The 21,950-nt window shown below is 38.7% G+C and overlaps 1 protein-coding gene across 1 annotated transcript in view; it reads right to left on the bottom strand.

Annotated features, from left to right (window-relative positions):
• zfpm1 (zinc finger protein, FOG family member 1) overlaps positions 1–21,950 on the bottom strand; it is a 99,302-nt gene that overhangs the window by 45,470 nt on the left and 31,882 nt on the right. Inside the window, exon 2 of the mRNA XM_079825587.1 lies at positions 2,855–2,998. Within this exon, the coding sequence (XP_079681713.1) occupies positions 2,855–2,998 (144 nt within the window). The remainder of the gene's footprint in view (positions 1–2,854; positions 2,999–21,950) is intronic.

The following is a 21,950-nucleotide window of genomic DNA, read 5'->3' on the forward strand; positions in this document are numbered from 1 at the left end:
GGTTGCCCGTGTAACATGTATGAGTTAATTGACAGGACTTCTTGTCCTCTTCTCTCCCACACTCCACTTTTTCCCTCTCCCCTTCCCCAACTCCCTCCCCTTCACCCCACCTCGATTACAGCTCATCTTTGGTGCACAAAGGGCATGTTTACCCTTGCATTCCTGTGGCGATAAACAGCGATAACTGTCGATCGATACCGGCCATAAAAGTGACGTGGTCAGAGCTGCTGTTATTAATGCAACAGGTTGGAGATTAGATCTTCATCATCAAATAAATCACATGCACACGCCCTTCACGTCAGCCCCGACAATTCCACCCAGACCCAACCGCCATTCTCAGCCCGTCCCAGCGCATGCCGTCCCGTGACGCGCCTGCCTCCCTGCCCAAGAAGCCCTATTATTTTCAGCGATAAATCACATTGAATGGCACATTGATTTTATCCTGCAGCGCTCAGCGTGGGGAGAGGAGCTGGAGCCACAGTTATTGCATTTAATATTATCAATATAATCTCCCATATCATCTGAGCAGAGACGACAGGTATCAGGAATAGAGGGCGGGGTGGATGGGTGCTGCCACCATCTTGGCTCCCCGACAGTCTCCTTAGTCTACCAGCACATGCAAACACACACACACACACACACACACACACACACACACACACACACACACACACACACACACACACACACACACACACACACACACACACACACACACACACACACACACACACACACACACACACACACACACACACAGAGAAACCCCGTCGCCAACCCAACAACCTCCTTTCATCTGATAACGGCAACTTCCCTTGTCACACCTGGAGGGCAAAGTCACCCAACTTGCTCCATTCTTGCTGGCTGGCCTCATTTTTTAGAGTCAATTTTCTGTAAGTTCTTTCTCCCAAACAGATCATCATGGCAGGGTCAAGTTCTTTTCTTGTAAGGCGCACAGGGCTCAGCTATATCATCTCTGAGTCCAACATGGCGCCCCAAAGTGGGGCTAGCTGGTTGTACAGGCTAAGATGTTTCCATCCAGTTAAATATTTCAGCCTTAGTGAAACCCTAAGCCAGATCAAGTCCGCGATCAGACCTCCTCACCAGGTTTGAGATAACAAAAGGTGTTCTGGAACACGGAGCCATCTTTGCTTAAGGTTTATCAGCTTCTCTGCTGATATGGATGATGACTTCACCATCAGATCTTCCTTCGGATCTGACTGACCCTTTCACATGGAAACCAGTGGTTGGAAACCATTAATGATTATTAAAAGGTGGCATTTTCATTTATATTTATTTTTTACAGGTGGTTATTGACACTGTGTGTCCTGTGACTGGTTGAGTGTTTTTCTGAAGCAGTTATCAGTTGGTTATCGCCTGTCTTTTTCTCTCCCAGATGGTGGATAAGGGAGCTTGCCTTTATTAGCCACTGCTGGCCTGATAAAGACCTGGTATTGATCGCAGGTTGAAAGAGCAGGTTCGTCAAACACGACTGATTTACAGAGGCTGATAATAGCAGCACCGGGCAACAGTGGAGCCCCCGAGGGGTGGGGGCGAGATTGATAGAGGAAAAAGAGAGCTAAAGAAACACGTTAACGTAGACCCTCTTTTCACACCGAAAAATAGGAGGATGACAAACATCGCCTCAAATACAAACTTGCGAATGCCACATACTCGCATGTCTAAACGCACACACAAAACAAAACAGGACAATCTCTAAACTAGTCACGATTAGCACCTGACAGAATTTCCATGCGTTTATCAAAAGCAGCCAACGAACCGGCTCTTATCTCCTCAGTCCCCAATTTCACAAGAACAGGAATTTTCCAGATTAAAAAAAAAAAAAAAGGAAAAAAGGAAAAGGAAAAACAGAAATCGTAACTAAGAATGTGACTTAAATATCTTAAGGCTGGAAAAACAGACAGAAAGTGCAACAGGGCAAACATATACATCCATGTCTGCAAAACTAGATTGTGTTACATCATTTAAGAAGAAATTAAGAAAAATTGGTTTATTTAAGTCTATAAAAGAGTATAGCACTTCCAGGAACTAAACCAGGTATTAAAACAATCTAATCTTAAATTATGATGGACAGAGGAAACTTTCTGCCTCATTCAGCAAGCGTTTCCTTTTCCTGAACAGAACTGTTATTTCATAAAGTAATAGTTCTGTCATTCCCAACCAGTATGCTGTTATTTTTTCCCATAGAACTTAACAACTGAATTTTTGAAGAATCTTCACATTGCTTATCATACAATGACAGTTCATAGTGACCACATCAAGCTTTAAAAAAGACACAAAAAACATTATAAAAGGACCATTAAAAATACTGTAAAAGTGTAAAACTATAAAAAAAAAAAAGCCATATATTTAATGCATGATGTCAGGTTGGACATCACCGGCAGAAAATATCAACGTCTTTTGATTGTTCATTAACATTTATTAGAAAGCTAAAGTGGATTTTCAGTGCAAAATTTCAGCCTATACTTCAAACAAGCTCACATGGTTTCAGAAGTTTATAGACTTATGGTTCTTTGATCCTTTTCGGATCTTGATGTGGATGTTCTGAATATGATGTAAAATATGACTTTTAACAAAATCCACCGAAAATGGCGAATAAGTTTAGAACAACATGAGAGTGAATTCCAATTGTGTCCTTTAACTATCCCTTAAAGTCATATGACAAAAGGAAGCCGTTTTACGAAATCAGATGCGAGTGAGATGTCTAAAACTGCTATCAATAGGCATCAGTGTTAAAACTGTTTCATCACAAAACAATAAAAGGTCATGTCAGATCGCAAACACAGTGCGGGGAACATTCGACAGCTTTTTTTTTTAGCATGCGCTGTTTTACCTTCGTTATAAAGTGGTGTAAATGAAGGTGGACTTGAACCGTCACACTCTGCAGAGTCCTCCTGGTCTGAAGCTCCGCCCTCCTCTCCTGACATGCTTACATTGTCAGATGGATCTTCACCTCCGTTAAGATCCCCAATAGAGCCTACAGAGGAAAAACAGAGAGGGCGGTCATAAAAAGAGCAATATAAAACAAAAGTCATCTGACATCGAAAGGCCTTTTAAAAGATCCCATATCATGCCAAAGCCTCAATTGAGAGGCTTTAGATAATGTGAATAATACCCTGTTAATATCTTAAAAGAAGTAGGGTGTTCTGTAAATAAAAAGTGATAAAGTGCATGATTAAGAAAGAAAATTCCTATTCATTTCAAACCTTCTTGCTACAAGCCTTTTACAGTTTTAATTGGTTAGAAATCCCAGAGCTTCAGACCACAAGGAAGTAAATGAACACGGCGTGTGTTATATCACTGGCCAGGGTGATTAACTCATTTGTATAACTCAATACATTCCCAGTTGGCCTTACACTTTCCAACCATGATGAGATAACCAACCATTGGTGTTTAAAACTACCTATTTAATTAGTTGATCTTAAAAAAAAAAACTTTTCAGAAGCAGCAGCAGTAGTAGTAGTACAACTATTTTATTGTTTTAAATGATCTCAGAGAGAACTTTTCTTGTATGGCTTGTTCCCTCTAAAATAAATGAATGCAATACGTGACAGACTAGGGCTGCTGTAGTGGACACCACAGCGGTTTGCATGCTAATTCAACCCTTGCCGACCGTATTGTTATTCTAATGAGGTTTAAGATGAGCAAAACTACAGTGCTGAGAAGATTCACATAAATTCATCAAAGCACAATTTCCCTATGCTAACCTCAACCAGGACACCCACTATTTTTTGCATCTGCATCCAAGCAAAATTACCAGGGGTTGGAAAATCGGATTTTACCACAGGTTTTGGTAAATTAATTTTCATTAAGTTGTGATGAACGGAGAGGGGATTGTTCGGAGCTAAAGCCGTGACTGGAGGCGTATATATTTACACTTCCTAGAACAAAGAGGCCTATAATCTATACAAAGCACACAACAATACCCGTGAATAAAGAGCCTTGTAGAAAAAGGCAAAGGCAATTTTTCTAATTCTGTTAATTTCACTTCCAAAGCAATTAAAACGTGGCGGAGATAATGCTTGGAAACAATCGCTCCCTGACAAAGTGTTTCTGTCTTTGTAAATGAAACATCTTTAGGCTAATTTCGACTTCCACGCCTGCATGGTTCACTGTAATTTCAGATAAAATTAACACACTTAGATTTGGACCTTAGTAATAAAGGACGCGGGAGAGAAAAGTAAAAAAAGATCGATCCCATACGCCATATTTTTAGAATGTAGTCTGGGCATTGCTAGATCTAATTTTCTATATCTGTGGCGACATTTTCATACAATTAATTTTCCTTTAATCATAATTGTACAAAGGGGCTCCTCTGTTTAAAATTCCAATTACATTTCGTGTTTAAATGTAAGTCTGAATTATGATTTTCTTTCCTATTACCGCTCTGGTTAAATGAATAAATCGCCGCATCACTGCTTACAGACATCAAATGGCGCGGAAAAAAGTCTCTGCTCTCCCTCTTCATCTTACACAAGGAATAATACGCATCTTTCACACAACCGACGACAGAAAAAGGGTTGTCTACATTCAGAATGTCAGAAGACAACTTTCTTTGCCATAAATTTAATGAAAAAAGGAGGAAAAAAATCTGGCACTCACTCTGTTTTTTGATATATACAGTGAGATAAAAGTCTGAGATTGCACTTCTTAAACCTGTACATTTATAATAAAATAAAAACAATCATTTAAGATTTAAAACAAATGTTACGACAAAAAATATAAATTATAATAAAATTGTTTAAATGATAAAAATGCCAACTTTTCCCAATCCAAGCCGATTGTAAAAGCCCCTGTTTTGTCCATTATACAAAGCAAAAAAAGAAGATGAGCTGAAAAAAAAAAAAATACACTTTTGAGTTCTAACTGGCACTCGAACAGACAGAACAAAGTGAGAAAGCTGATGAAGGCGGAGGAGATAGGCTTTATTAAGCAGCCCCCGTCCACATCAAACCAGTGTGCTTAGCGGCAGTGATTAAACCAAGAGACAACACATCAAACCTGAGCCCTGATTAAACGAACAAACTTCCTCACCCTCACGTTAATCACCACATTACCAAACAGCCCAAACACAGTGGGGGAAAAAAAGAGAACGCTGCTTGTATCTGGAAATCAGGGAATTGTGAAGAAAGATACTTCGAGGAGAACAGTGAGCCTTTGGTGAGAGTCTACGTGTGCGCGCGCGCGTGTGTGTGTTCAAGGAAGAACTGCGGTACCTGCAGTACTTATAATTTCAAGCACAAGTGGCTACACACATTGATCAGAGCCAAGGGCATTAACACGCTCTTAGTAATTAGATGGATCCAAGGGTCAGACCGGATCCCAGGCACTTGAAAGCACAGCATCCCACATAAATCAAAGGAGGCTTGAGGATTTGCTTAAATGTATCATTTAAGTACTGAAACGGCTGATGGGAAGACTGATCAGTTTATATACAGACAGGTAAAAGCAGCTATTGATCTGCGAGCTGAAAATGCACTGAAATGATTGATAAGCCAGTCGAGTGCTGAGACAGGCCTGGCTGGACGGGACTCGTGTCACCAGCGTCGCTGGAGCCGTAGATAAGCCGGGAGCCTCTGGGCTTGCGAACCACTGGCAGGACCTCTGCGGACACACTGCCGTACAGGAGTGGACTTTCACTTGCTTTGCCAAGACTCGCTCAATCCCAGTTTCTGCCAACACAGCACGCGGTGTGAAATGAGGTAGTGAATAGCACTCTTGGTGTTCATTCAGTAAAACAGAGTAACTTCATCCGCACAAGGCCAAAGAGTCTTGTCATTGACAAGACACCATTCGCAATTAAAAACAGGCATCTGTGTTATATTATTAATCATTGTACTCAGCTTCACTGTAGAGACTCTAGGTCACATGACATCCCGTTTGATAAGCTCATTTTAAAGCAATAAATGTGCCTTAATACATCGTATGTTGTTAATTTTCACAGTTATGCAGTTGAAGGCCATAGAGCAAACTTGCCCCAAAGACTTCCATCACATTTCTGTACATGGGTGGTAATCATTAAATATGTAAAACAAAATGACCAGCGGTGTGAAATGCTATATTCCATCTTTTTGCTGATGATTCTTGCTAAATTATGATGCACAGTATTTTTAGCTTTTGTTAGATCATATATGGAATAGTTTTACTTTATCACATTGCAGGACTGTTTTAAAAGGACTGTCTATTTAAAGGTAAAATAAAATTTAAATAGCTTAAAGATCAATCAAAAATTGTGTCGACATTCAATCATCCTCATGTTGTTCCAAACCTGTATGAGTTTCTTTCTTCTGTTGAACACAAAAGAGGATATTTTAAAGAATGTTGGTAACCAGACAGACGAAGCCATTGACTTCCATAGCAGGAAAAAAATTATAAGTCAATGGTTACCGTCAACCGTCTGTCTACCAACATTCTTTAAAATATTTTCTTTTGTGTTCAACAGAAGAAAGAAACTCATACAGGATGATTAAATGATGACAAAATGTTCATTTTTGGGTGTACTATCCCTTTAACTTCTATTTGACAGGATAGTTCGGTCATCATTTATTCATTTTTTTATGTTGTTCCAAAGCCATATGACTTTTTCTTCTGTGCAGCACAAAAAGAAGATTTGAATGAATGTACAATGAAAGTGGACGGGTGTCAGAGGCTTTCTTTTTTTTCCTCCCCAAGCACCATAAAAGCAGTCTAAACGCCTCATGTGCGCCTCAAGTCTTTTGAGGCCATACAATAGTTTTATGTGAGATATAGGCCAATATTTAAAGGTGCACTATGTAAATTGCAACCGCCCACCCCTCCCTTTCGAAGCACATAGAGAAGCTACAGTGGCCGACACAGGACAAAGATGTTTGCTTAGCTTGCTGCTTACTGTAGAAACATGGTGGCGCAAAATGGTGACTTCACTGTAAGGGGACCCGCGGTGTATGTAGATAGAAACGGCTCATTCTAAGGTAATAAAAACATAACGGTTCATAATGTAAGGTCTTTATACTCCACTGAAAACATAGTTATGTATATTATATTGCATTTCTGTCAATAGATCCTCATAAATATTACACAATTCACCCTTAAAGGGATAGTTCACCCAAAAATGAAAATTAGCCCATAATTTACTCACCCTCAAGTCATCCTAGGTGTATATGACATTCTTCTTTCAGACGAATAAAATCCGAGTTATATTACAAAAGTCCAGGCTAATCCAAGCATTAGAATTCGATTTATAGTTGCTCTGTTTTTGAAGTCCATAAAAAGTAATCTGCATCTGTTCGTCAAATAACGTGCTCCACGCGGCTCCGGGGTGTTAATAAAGGCCTTCTGAAGCGAATCGACACGTTTGTCGAGAAAAATATCCATATTCAAAACTTTACCAAGTAAACATTCGGCCGACCGCCTTCCGTGGAAAAGTGTTGAATGTTGAAAGTGAAACTCAATATGCGTACGTGACGTCATGACGAGCGGACCTGGTCGCGTTAGTCTTTCGATCGGCTGGGGAACTTTCAATAATTTTTCCATTTATTGAACAGGGAAGGCGGTCGGCCGAAAGTTTACTTTATAAAGTTTTAAATATGGTTATTTTTCTTACACAAACGCATCGATTCGCTTCAGAAGGCCTTTATTAACACCCCAGAGCCGCGTGGAGCACGTTATTTGACGAACAGATGCACTTTTTATGGACTTCAAAAACAGAGCAACTATTAATCAAATTCTAATGCTTGGATTAGCCTGGACTTTTGTAATATAACTCAGATTTTATTCGTCTGAAAGAAGAATGTCATATACACCTAGGATGACTTGAGGGTGAGTAAATCATGGGCTAATTTTCATTTTTGGGTGAACTATCCCTTGAAGTCATACTCAAAATATTGTCACACAGTATGGTCGCCGTTCACTTTCATTGGACAAGAGCAGCTTGGAAATTCTTCTGTAAATAACTTATTTTGCATTCCACGGAGGAAGTCATACAGTTTTACATGAGAGTAAGTAAACAACACCTGTGATATTCCTTTAAAATGTGAACCGAAAGAGAGAGAGAGGCTTACAAATAAACACCCACACCATAATATATATTTACTCAATATCTTTTGTATTTGCCAAAGCATGAACATAGAGTCAGAACGCCCGCCAAACAAAGAAGAATAATTATCAAAACTCTTAAGACAGCGCACGAGCACAGAACAAATAATATAGTTATACTTGACGAGGCTCGTTAATAATGAAATAAAAAGAGTAAACAGCGCAGGAAGATACCGTTCTCATTTCCATCAGTCAAATCACACGAGTGAGTGATTATAATACTTATGATAATGACTGATTATTGTAAGGTGATAATGTGTGGTGATGGTATTCATGTGCGCTGGGCATCGGAGCACTTCAAACGGGCCTGACTGATCCTCGCCGTGGATTTGTCAGCAGGTTGTCAAACATCAAACAGTCGTGAGCCCAGGACACTGCAAAGAGGCACATTTTAAAGACATCCCTCGATTTCCTTATCTTCTTTTCTCACTCTACGCTTCCTTTTCTGCTTTTTACATCCCTCCATCATGTTACTGTCTGCACCTTTTCTCTGGCTCTCTCTCGCCTGTGCAAGCTCCTTCCTTTCCCCATCACTCTCTCCTTTCTTTCACTCTTCATCTCTCTCTCTCTCCACACAGAGTGACTGGGAGCGTCACTCTGTGTGGATAGCTGCGAGCCGTTCCCGGTTATCGCCTCCTGCAGACTCTACCGGTCTGATCTGTCTCCTCTTCATTAAGCAAATACGCCGACGTGGAAATGAAAACATAATAGCTATTTGATTTCCAGCGAGATATTTTGCATATTGGTTCGGAGCTGATAGTGGAATTTCATCAAGTCATTTTTTTTTCATGCTTTAAAAACTGAATTACTGAGCTGGGCGGCTTCGGCAGGATTTCTTTACATTGCTGGGAAGAGGGAAGGAGAGAAAGGGAAAAAAAAAAAAAACAGAAACGGCAGCAGCAGTTCCCCAGGAAGACTACTTAAACGATTAAATATCCCCCATTCCCCTTTTTCTCCTTTTGATAACAGGGAGGGAAAATTTAAAGAATTCACAGTGCTTTAGGTTCAACTATACTAATCAGAGATAGAGAGAAGAAAATTAACTCCTTAATGAGCAGGAGCTGTCTGCCAGATAATGGTCAAGGAGAGGCGATAGGGCTGGAGACTGAATGAGAAGGAAAGAATGGAGGAATAAAAACAGAGATGGATTCACCGAACAGGGGAGAAATCAGATTTTACCCCTGCTCTGGAAATTGTTCTTTGTGTCCACAGAGGGCAGGTGCGATTGTCGGCAACGATATCTCTAAGGTTACAAGCCAGTCGAGTCGCCACAGAGATGAATGGTGCATCTGAGGGTATTTCTCATGCCCCTTTGAGAGAAAAACTACCCCTGCAAGTGTAGATCAACAAACCTGCTCTCACCAATTTATCAGAGCCTTCCTGTAGAGGGGAAAAAGCCCAGACAAAATACGTCTGACGTCGATTTTCTGTGTTGGAACAAGTGCACTGATACAGTTCTCTGACAACATATTTATAGTTATATTTAGGGGAAAAGTACAGAACATTTCAAGTTATTGCATAATATTGAGGCTCAAAATTTCACATGAAAAAAGTGCTGCATGCAGGAAACCAACCAATTTCCATGACTTTTCCAGTCATTAATGAAGGATTTTGTATTATTATTTAAAAGGAATTGTGAGGAATTTTCAGCCAATTAAATATTTTAGAACTAAGCATACCAAGTAACTAAGTTACCCTGACTTCTTTTGATTTTGTTAAATTTATATGTTTTTTCCAGGCCAGTTTTAATATTCCATGTTGGTTTTCCATAACTATGGGAACCCGGTACTTGACAAAGTAAAAAGTTTTTTAAACCACTTTTATTCCAATTTTTTTTATTCATATCCTGTGTAGACCGGACTGGAAATGTAATCGGGGCACGGAATCAGAAAAACTATTTGTTGCCAATTTTTCAGAATATGTAAAATACCACTTTTTTTAAGAAGAAGAAAAATGAATTAAAACTTTCATTCAGCAAGATACATTTAATTGATCAAAAGTGACATTAAAGACATTTATAATGCTACAAAAGATTTCTATTTCAAATACATGCTGTTCTTTTCAATTATTCATTAAAGAATCCTAAAAAAAAGTTTCCACTAAAATATTAAACCGCACATCTGTTTTCAACATTGATGTTTCTTGAGCACCAAATCAGCATATTAGAATGATTTCTGAAGGATCATGTGACTTAAGTCTGTAGTAATGGCTGCTGAAAATTTAGGAATACATTACATTTTAAAATATTTCAACAAAAAACTGTTTTTTTATTTTTTTTATATATATTTTTCAAAATATTAGCTTTACTATACGTATTCTTATTTAAAAATGCAATCTTGCTGAGAATAAGAGATTTTTTTTTTTTTTTAAACCTTACCGACCCCAAATGTTTTGACGGTAATGTACGTTTACCATATAATTCTCTATAATCTAAAAATATGACAAGAAAAGGTCAGAACACTCTCTGAGAAATATGAGCACTCTTTGGCCTATTTTCCTGGAGAGGTGAGAAGGCACATTGCCCTCTTGAGAGAGAGTGCTAAACGCCTTACGACTTGTACTTCATCACACACACGTCTTACACCAAGCCACTTCTCTGCTTCACCCCTCCAACCTTCCTCCCATCGCTACAACAGCAGAAATAGACTAAACAGATCATACGTGTGAGTACACGGACTCATATCCGAGCATGTGCGCCTGTGTTTATTTGCAGAGTGAGAACGATACGATAGGAAAGAGGGGGCGTGTATGAGTATTTATGTGAGAGAATGATTGAAAAAGAAAAGCTGGCAAGTGAGAGAAACAGAAGAGTGAAAGGAAATGCATATGCAAAAAAAAGCTGGCAGATGTGGTTGCCAGAATTATTGTGTAAAAATACAATGTAAAGATATGTACAGAGCGAGCAACCTGTTAATTACTTTTTTTTAACTTAATTTACAAAAAAGGTAAATCCAACAGCCCTTTTCTGCTTACTTAGCAAGGCCATGCTGCAAGTAAAATCTGTTTTGTACTTTTTACATATACCGACATCCACCATAACACAGGGAGTAAAGAGAAAACCACATGATTTTCGAGTTTGCTTTTCCGCAAAGTGAGGTAAATACTAAAATACTATGTGTCATGCACACAAATACAAAACAATGCAATAAACATTAATTTACCAACATAAGATGCAACATAAAACCCTAATGTACATAATGTTGGCCAGAGGAGAACTGGTCCCCTGACTGAGCCTGGAGTTTGGGTTCCAGGAATTTGGGTTCCTTCCTGTCGCCTCTGGCATGTTTAGTTGGGGACACTTCCTATTCAACAATATCATTGATCTGACTGTACTGACGCTGTTGAATGAGAACTGAACTAAACTGAATGATGACATCATTTTTTGCAGAACTGCTTATTAAAATGAACTAATTTGATAATTGATGATCTTTACAACAGAACTGATTGCAGTTGAACAAATGCATTATTTTCCTGTTATCACTGCAAAGCGACTTTGAAACAATCTGTATTGTATAAAGCGCTATATAAATAAAGGTGACTTGTACATAACTGATAACAAAAAAACTAAGAAACATTTTTTTTTTTTTAAACAATCAAAATGTCACTGGGACTTCTGGCAGTTTGCGTCTAAATTATACGATGATTTGTACTTTTTGCTTTAAAAAAAACCTATATATTTAACAGCATTTTACTGTAAAATTACATGAAATGTAAGGTTAGATCTTTAGCCCCCGGTTTCACAAACAAGGTTTGGGCTAGTCCCCGAATAAAATGCATGTTTGAGCTGTTTAAACTGAAACCACTTGCACTGGCATATCCTAAAATATATTAGTGACATTGTTTTGTCTCAGAATGCACAGAAGTAATGTTTTTTTTCCCTAAGGAACGTTTATAAAAGCTACTTAAATGTCCTAATTGAAGTAAGGCATAATCCTGGCTTAATCGAAGCCCTGTCGGTGAAACCGAGCCTTACAGTTTTTCCCTGTATATAGTAAAGAAATTTACTGTTAGCCAATTAACAGCTTTTTACTGTCGCATTTTTACAGTTGAAAATTACAATAATTTTTTACATTGCAAGATGCAGAGGAGCCTTTTCTGCTGGAGGTCAGAAAAGAGAGTGTGTGCATTATGTGTGAAATGCCCATTGCTAAGATTGAACGTGTGTGCGCCTTCTCAATAGCCTTGCAAGTTGTTCGTGGGGAAAGACAGATACGGATGGATGAAATAAGTAGTTGATTCAGCCGCCCCTCCTCCCCGGGAATCTTGGATGGTGGGAAAGTTGAAATCTGCTGCTATTTTCTATCTTTTATCAGGCGGCTTATCTTCTGGCTCTTGTCTGCGTGCCTGGCTTCGATAGTCCAGGGTCTCCACTCCGGCTGCCTGGCAACTTCACTCCCCCCAGTTCAATCTCTCCTCCTCTCTCCTCACGCCACACTCACCCCACCTTACAGCAAGTGCAGGAGGAGCAAAGTGGAAAAACTTCTGTTTATGATTAGAAGCGGAAATGTTCTTTTAGAACCTCTTTGTCCATCCCAAGTTCTTTTGAACTATATAGTTGACTACCAAAACAGCATTTAAGGGCCAAGATGGCCGATAGAGATAAAGCAGAGATAAATTAAGGCTATCTATTAAATTGACTTTTTACATTTTGATAACAATTCTTAAATTCCAAAACATATCTTTTAGTCTATTCGGTTTTCTGCTGATGCATGAACAAAACAAAACAAAACACCAAACATTATTTGTAGCATGCCTCCCATCCAGTAATCGGCTTTTCAGCTTTTTTTTCCAGCTTTGAAATTCTCAATTTTATCATGAAACTCAAACAATAAATGTTGTTTTGATGCGGCTATAGTTCAAACCAGGGCCGTAACCACCATAGACATTGAGGGGGACAAGTCCCCTCCAATAAATAGAAATGGCCAAATTGTCCCCCCAATATTTTAAATTCTTGCACTTCATTACACAGTTTGTTGTTGTTGGGATGATAAAAAGGTTTAAAAGTTGCACTTTTAGTGTAGTCTGCCTCAGCAGTCTAACAGCGCTCATCAAAAGATGGCCAATCAAATCAAAGTAGGCAGAGTTTACAGAAGCAAAGCGTGAATTACAGCGCAAAGTGCCAGTTTAATGCTGAAAGTGAGGTAAGCAAAGCATTTAATACATGTGAACTGTTTTGTGATAGAAGTTAAATGACTGACAGTAACATCCAGTGTTGCAAACTACTCTCAAATATGGATGTTTGGAATTGAAAATATGCATTTATGTGATTCATATCATTCCTAACTGAGTGTGAAGAGACAAGAAACGTATCACATTTTGGACGTTTTAGGTAAACAAGTTAATATTTGAATGCAAATATTATTTGCAAAAAGTTCTAAATGATTATTTCCCAACTAGAATTAGACCTAGACATTTCCTTCACTGTTTCTATAGGCTTTATAAACAATTGGTTCAAGACATGGTTATGGCCTTGGTTCAAATGACATGAAATGGTAAAAAAAAACTGCCTTATGTGTAATTGAAATATTTGTATACCACATTTTTATTTGAGTGTTAATCATTATATCAAAAAATAAATGTTAATTGAATTTAGACCCTGTTGTTAATTTTAACCTTTAATATTATAATAATGTACCAACTGATATGGTTCCCTCAAATTCACTGTATATATGTTTACAACATTAGTTGAGATTGTCAACTAAAAGTCTGGATAAACGCATACAGTGCACCCATACTATGCTGATGATGAAATGTACAATCACATGCACTGGATTGCTTACCTTTGCATCCATGTGAAAAACTTCAAGTATACTTCAGGCTTTAATTTACTTTAATTTGATGAATTCAGTACCACATGATACCAATAAAAAATGGACTATTTTAACCCATTATGTGTGCTGTGTAGTTTTATGAGTTATTCGAGTATCACTTATTAGCTCAGTAGCATGCTATCATCAGTTAACAGTAGGGATATCAGAGAACAACAGAGTGTGAAATCAGCATTAAAAGAATCTGACAAGCATATGGCCACAGCATTATCATGCTTATTTATCTGACACAGATTTTGACACTTCTTTTGTATGAAGTACCCCCCCCCCCCCAACCCATCACCCAAATGGAGGTTTAGATAAATACGCAGACGTATGTATGTGTATGTTAAGCTAAAGAGTCTCCAAGCCGCATCAAGCTCTCGGCCTATTCAAAAGGGGTCAGGGCAACAGCTGCCGAGACGCATCTAATGGAATAATGAGCATCAGTGCAAACAGACCGGTGGGGTTACGCAGGGGTCAGAACCTGTTAACACGCATACAAGTGTAATACAGGCAGGCACACACACTACTCTCTGTTTGCTTACATTCATGTTTTAGGCTAAAGATTACTTCCAAATTCTGCATTAAATAGAAGTTAAGCTCTATCTTGACTCGTCTGTCAGCAAAAATTATGACCTTACAATGGAAGACTATTTGGACAATATAATCATTAAACTGCCCCTTGACTTATATTACAAGTGCGTTTCTGGTAGGGATGGGCGATATACCAGTAGAGACGATTAACCAGTAGAAATGTGTTAACCGGTAGAGATATTGGACTATCGTCTCTGTCGCGGTTATGCACTCACGTGAAGTGCTGCGTCATCACGAAAGCGTATCATTTGCAAGCGTTTTTAAAGGGTTAGTTCACCCAAAAATGAAAATTCTGTCATTAATTACTCACCCTCTTGTCGTTCGACACCCGTAAGACCTCCGTTCATCTTCGGAACACAAATGAAGATATTTTAGTTGAAAGCTGATGGCTGAGAAAGGCTTCAGATAGGCCTCCATTGGCATTCAGTACATTTATACTCCCAAGACCCATAAAAGGCACTTAAAACGTCGTTACAAAGTCTATCTCACCACAGTGGCTCTACAATAATTTTACGATTCGACGACAATTGTTTTTGTGCACAAAAAAAAAATCTAAATAACACCTTTATCCAACTTGTTATTGTCTTCCGTGTGTGCCTCCACGACGCATGCGCGAGAATATGACGTAGCGCCAGCGTTCGGGAATCCATGAAATGCACACTTTATCCCCATTTTGAGAACAACGCCGAGACCTAAAGCACGATCAATGTAGAATCCAACAGCTTAGACACGCGTCTTCCTCTGCTTGTAAACAAATCGCTTCTGGGTCATGTGTCCGAACGCCGGATCTGCGTCATATTCTCGCGCATGCGTCATGGAGGCACACACGGAAGACATGAACAAGTTGGATAAAGGTGTTTTGATTTTTTTTTGCGCACAAAAACTAGTCGTCGCATCGTAAAATTATTGTAGAGTCACTGTGGTGAGATGGACTTTGTAACGACGTTTTAAGTGCCTTTTATGCGTCTTGGGAGTGTAAATGTACTGAATGCCAATGGAGGCCTATCTGAAGCCTTTCTCAGCCATCAGCTTTCAACAAAAATATCTTAATTTGTGTTCCGAATATGAACGGAGGTCTTACGGGTGTCGAACGACATGAGGGTAAGTAATAAATGACAGAATTTTCATTTTTGGGTGAACTAACCCTTTAAGCATTGCCGTTTAAAAACAAGTGATTTTTGCTGTAATATGCAGCAAAAGAGAACTTATTTGGGTATGTGCGTGCGCTGTGGTGGTTTCTGAGTGCTGTCTGAGAAGATGCACATGAAGCCGCTGCTCATAGAGTGTGTGAGTCGTTCTTTTGCCGCCTAATTGAGCTTGAACGGTCAAATACACACTTATGTGTCAAAATGCCCGTCTTCTCCTCGTAAACACCGTCATTTATGTCCTAAATGAAATGAATGTAAAGAGTTGAGAAAGGAAGTACACGTATCAGTATATTAGATCAGTGCATTTGGTCTTAAAGTGAGAGCAGCCTAATATCACTTTTCATTTAGTTTTTTTTGCTGAAATTGGTAATGAGAATCAAATATTTTGATATATAAAAACCTTATTTAAAGCAAAAATAAATATATTGTGATATAGTGTTATCGTGAAATAAAATTACTCTTATCTTGATATAAGATTTTGGTTATAATCGCCCACCCCTAATTTCAGTATTTCCACTGCAAGCATAACTAAAGCCATATCAAAAACCTTAATATTGTTTTATTTAAATGACACTCACCTCATCAAATACTGAACAAGGTAAAAGAGACTCCCATAGTACTAGCAAACGGCCTCTCAAAGACATTGTTGCATTGTTATCAGACCCTAACTTGATTGATATGAGCTGTCCTTGGATAAGCCTGAGGCAATATTCAGACACATTCTTTTCCCATGAAAACTCCTTCAATTAAAGCAGCGTGAGCCAACAAAAGAAACGAGTGCAGATTAAATTAAAATCAAAAGTATACATTAATATCAGTCGCCGTAACCTTCAAGACACTACGCACGTTTGCACATACTGTGTGTTTTATACTATATCTTACAACGAATGTGTCAGTGAGAGAATGCAACAGCGAGGCGGACGGGTTGAAAGAGTAGAGGGAGGATGAGAGCGATCCCTCTTAAGACTCATCTTCACCCAGAACGCTTCTGAGACTCTTCAGAGGAAAAGGGAGAGGCAGCCATCGCGACGGTATGTGGAGGAGACGCCTCTCATCCTCCTCTCCCTCCCTCTTTTCACCGTTCCATCATGGCCTTCACTTTCTGCTCTGACAGAATGCTGCAGATTCATCGTCATCCCCTAACTAGAGACTATTCTCATACTTCACACACATATTCTCACACACACAGACATGCACACGGCCTTCACCGTTTATCCAGACTCTGACCCTGAGATCTGAGCTTCAAGAAGACATTAGTTGTACAGATCTTTCAGCTCCCCCGTACAGACACATCCCCATCTGTTCCAGTCCAGAGTAAAGACTAAACATGGCAGATCACACAAACACACCGCGGATTTGCAGGCTGGGGCACTAGACCACAAGGTGTCCTAAAGTAGAGCATTACAACATTTTACTTCTGCAATTGAATGGCAATTGAGTGGCAGTCCTATACTCTACTATACATCCAATGTCCTGCACATCTTAAGTGATGCCAGTGGAAAGGGAAAGACATTTCAGAAAAAAAGCAAGTTAATAGATTGTGATCAATTATTACAAAGATTTGTAACAATGTGCACTGATGAATCATTCACGACCAGGAATATGCATTAAGAATATAAACAGGGTCCATTTGCATTTCATGTTATTATTAGTGCTGGGAAATCGAATAAATCGCATCCAAAATAAAAGTTTGTGTTTACATAATATATGTGTGTGTATTAGGGATACATGATATTATCGGTACGACATCGGAATCGGCCGATAAACGCTTAAATGCTATGGGCATTGACCCATATGAAAAAATTATACTGATGTGCCTTGCCGATATGATAATGTGTTGTATTTATATATACATAATAATTATACACAGTACACCCGCATATTATGTAAACATGAACTGTTATCTAGTTATAATGCAATATATTCGGGAAGCTGTTATTGAAAGGGAAATTGTTGGTTGCACACAAGTGATTTGTAAAAAATCTTTTAAAAAAGTTTGGGATCATATACATTTTTTCCTTTTTTATACTATATATATATGTATAAGTATATATAGTATATAAGCATATTATACTTTTATTCAGCAAGGACACATTAAATACATCAAAAGTGACAGAAAACACATGTATAATGTCCAAATAAATGCTTGAAATTCATCAAAGAATCCTGATAAAAAACATAGTTTCCACAAAAAATATTAAGCAGAACAACTGCTTTTTTTATTAATAATAATAATAATAAGAAGAAACGTTTCTAGAACACTAAATCAGCAAATCAGAATGGCTTATTAAAATGGCATGAAATTCATAGGAATCAATCACTTTATATCAAAATAGTAACCGTAAATTATAAACTGTAATAATATTTCACAATTTACTGTTTTTACTGTATCTTTAATCAAATAAATGCAGCTTTGCAGCCCAAGAGATTTCTTTCCAAAAAAAAAACAACAACTTACGACCACAATCTTAAGACTTTGGAATGGTAGTGTACATTAAACTAATACATGTGTTTTATAAATGAATATTTTTGTAGTGTACGTGTGTGTATGTGTATATTTCTTCTCAACTCCTTGTCAAGAGGCAGAGAAAAGCCCTTTATGGCTCTTGTATAATTGTTATGACTTAAATCACCATAAAAGCACATAAAAACAGACAACACAGTGAGCTACTGGCCAGGAGCTGAAGAAGACAGACAGAGGTTAACCGCACACACACACACACTAAACACTTCTAAACTCTGCTCACACTGACGTCATGTATTAATCTTTACTTAGTGATTTAATGGTTTAAATATTTTCTTGATATTCTTAATATAAGCTGGATATAAAGGACATTAAATGGTAAATGGACTGCATTGATATAGCGCTTTCAACAGACCCATGGCCATCCAAAGTGCTGTACATATTGCCTTACATTCACCCATTCATACGCTGACGGTGGTGTCAGCAATGCAAGGCGCCATCCAGCTCATCGGGAGCAGGTGTTAGGTGTCTTGCTTATGGACACCTCGACACTTGGTCAGGTGGAACCGGGGTTTGAACCACCAACCTTCCAGTTTGTAGACAACCTACATGAACCACTGAGCCACTGCCGTATTTTAAATTAATTTGTTCCTTTCCTAGAAAAAGTTCTGCAAGCTTGCAAAAAAAAAAGAAGATCCCTGTGTTTTGTCCATAGAGTAGAAGTCAATGCTAACTAGAACAGTTTGGTTAAATAATAACATTTCTAAACTAACTTTTTTTTTTTTTTCTGTGAAAGAAAAAAAGGTTTGGTATGACATGATGAGAGTGAGTCAGAATCTTCATTTTTGGGTGAAAGAACCCTTTAAAAGGCAGGAATAAAATGTCAACTGAGGCTGCTCAAGCCCACCAAAACTGTTGCACCTCATCTGAAAGAATTCACAAGCTAGACAAAAGACTTTTGTTCAAATGCATTCGCATTATTCAGCTGTGGTCAGATGTACATGTATGCATCTGCCTCATCTGAGGTACAGGCACACAAAAACGTATCTGCATGATAGTACAGAAGGAAAGAGGCAGGATTTGCTGTTGAAATGTTATCTTTCACCATTGTCACACAGGCAGAAAATAAAAAAGTAAATAAAAATACAGCGATGTGTGAGGGTGGCAAAGATAAGTATGCCGAACGTAGAGTGGGGGTGGTGAGGGCAGATGAAGTAGGTATGTTAAATATAAACCAGCTCACAGCTGGCAGCAGGAAAGAAAGGGGGTATTTTCAAGAAGCAGGGCATCACTGAAGCCCTCAGTGCCTTCTATAACATCCATGTTGAGAGAGAAAGAGAGAGAGCAGTACAGAAGGGGGAAGAAGAGATGGGGGGGGGGGGGAGACGAGGGAACGCAGCCCGGGAAAGATACGCACAGAGATGCCGTTTGTGAAAGGAAGTATCACCACCCCTCGAACGCAAAAGTCACAACGGGATTTCTGATGGGAAAAATGTGTTCTTTTCAGATGAGGGGAAGATAGAGGGAGCACAGCCAAATGTCAACGATGATAAATGAAGGAGTGCACAGAAACACCAGCATACTCTGATGTGCATGTCTAAGACACGAACAAACAGAACATGTCTGTTTGCTCTCTTTAACAAAAATGTATGACGATAAAAGTTGCGCACAAAGAACAGAAAAGTCACAGATTTGAAGGGATAGTTTCACTAAAAAATAAAGAACTGCATTACTTTCTGGAGTTGAAAGCGTGAAGAAAAACTTTCCATACAATTGTCATATGATAGCTTGGCATGACAAACAGACCACAATTTAAACCTACAATTTATGAATTATTCACAGATTATCAATTACATGGTTTTGTGAACTGGATCAACGGTATTAGTTATTGTGGCATTTTGGGCGATACCTGAGGTCTGGTTGGTTAGCATTAGGACAGTATGCCACCCAGACTAGTGGTCGACCGATATTGTTTTTTTTGATGGCCAATGCCGATATCTTAGAGAGCAGGGTGGCCAATGGCCGATATAAAGTCAATATAGAATATATATATAATTTATATTTATTTTAATTAATATTTAATACATTCGAAATAAATATGAAAATAAACATGTTTATACTCTAAATGGCAATTGATTTAGCAATCCTATTACAGTATTTTTCACAAATATTAATTGTTTAAAAGAAAATATGAATATATGAATAAAAAGGAGGTAAACTGTAACAGGGCACTCAGTAATCTGGTAAATTTATGGCACTCAGTAACAGGGCACTCAGTAATCTGGTAAATTTATGCGCACTGGTAATCATATTTTTTTCAAATAAAATCAGCTCCCTAGTTCAGTAGTCAGGGCACTGATCAGGGAGTCGGCCATTTTAAGGGATGTCTCAATTGCAGAATCCTTCCAGTGCACTGAAACGTTCGCACCCTAAAAAGTCCCACAGTGCACCACAAAACCCAGGGTGCATCGATGCTCACTATGCTCCCTTAATGGAAGTTAAGAATGAGAAACTTAAATCACGTGAGCCAACTCACTACACATAACGACAGATAACAACACGCGATATGTGTTTTTAAAAATAGAAACCATTATTTTATTATATTTCAGAATAAACATACATCGTTGGACAGGTAATGAACACAATCTAGCTAACATTTATAATTTATTTAAGGCTTAAATGCACATATATGTAACAACAAGCAAAGTATCAAAATCTACTTTATATAACATTACAAGTAATGTCAGAAAGATATCAGCTCTGCTGTTGTTCATAAAAAACAGTAATGATGTTGTACAATGAGGATGATGTCACGTCGCCAGAAATAAGAGTCATCAGTGTCCCAATGTGTAGTGAGCCAGCGTCCTTACCAATGGCCGAATTCGTGAAGACGATATACTGATTCACAAGCTTGGGAGCTAGGGAACTGAATGAGACGCACCCAAAGACAAGGGCTAAATCAGAAATGGCCCCCTAAACCCTCAATCCCTATTCCCCACATTAGTCCACTAATACAGTTCACTTGAAGTAGTGAATGAAAACAAGTGAGCGAATTCAGACAGCCATTGTGTGTACATCGGCTGTACACTCGTTATTGCGGTGCAATGTGGGATTGAATGGGACGGACACCACTACAAATGGCTGTCCCCTCAAATAGCGTCAAAAAAAAGTCTGACACATCGGCCAATCAGAAAAACGTATCGTATTTTAAAAATACAGAATATCGGCCAGGGCGATATATCGGGCAGGGTGACAGTATCGGTTAACCACTAGTCCAGACCAGCAAAATAAAGTGAAGCTACGGATTTGACAGCGCGCAGTAATTCCTGGAATCACTTTGATCATGAAAATACAGTAAAGTGAAAGACATGCAGCGGCAATCTGCCATATACATAACTTTATAATGAGAACAGTATTGCAACAGAATGTTTTAAATTCTTTGTGCTTTAGTTTTAGCATTGTTGTTATGGGAGGAGCACATCCACAACAGAAGTGCATGTGTGTCCTTTTGTGCGTATGCAAGTTGTAGTATTACTTTTATGTTGTATAGCCTATATCTGATTAATGTCATATATAGGATGTATTTATATTTATGCATTTGGCAGACGCTTTTATCCAAAGCGACTTACAGTGCCCTTATTACAGGGACAATCCCCCTGGAGCAACACGGAGTAAAGTGCCTTGCTCAAGGACTCAAGGACTTGCTCACACTGGTGGTGACCACTGGGATCGAACCAGCAACCTTCTGCATATCAGTTCCATGGTTTAACCCTCTGGACCACCATCTCACATGGATGCTTTGGTTGAGTTTATTAAACCACTAGAAAAGCTCTACCAGTG

The sequence above is a fragment of the Gobio gobio genome, assembly GCF_949357685.1.
Source record: "Gobio gobio genome assembly, chromosome: 9".
NCBI lineage: Eukaryota > Metazoa > Chordata > Actinopteri > Cypriniformes > Gobionidae > Gobio > Gobio gobio.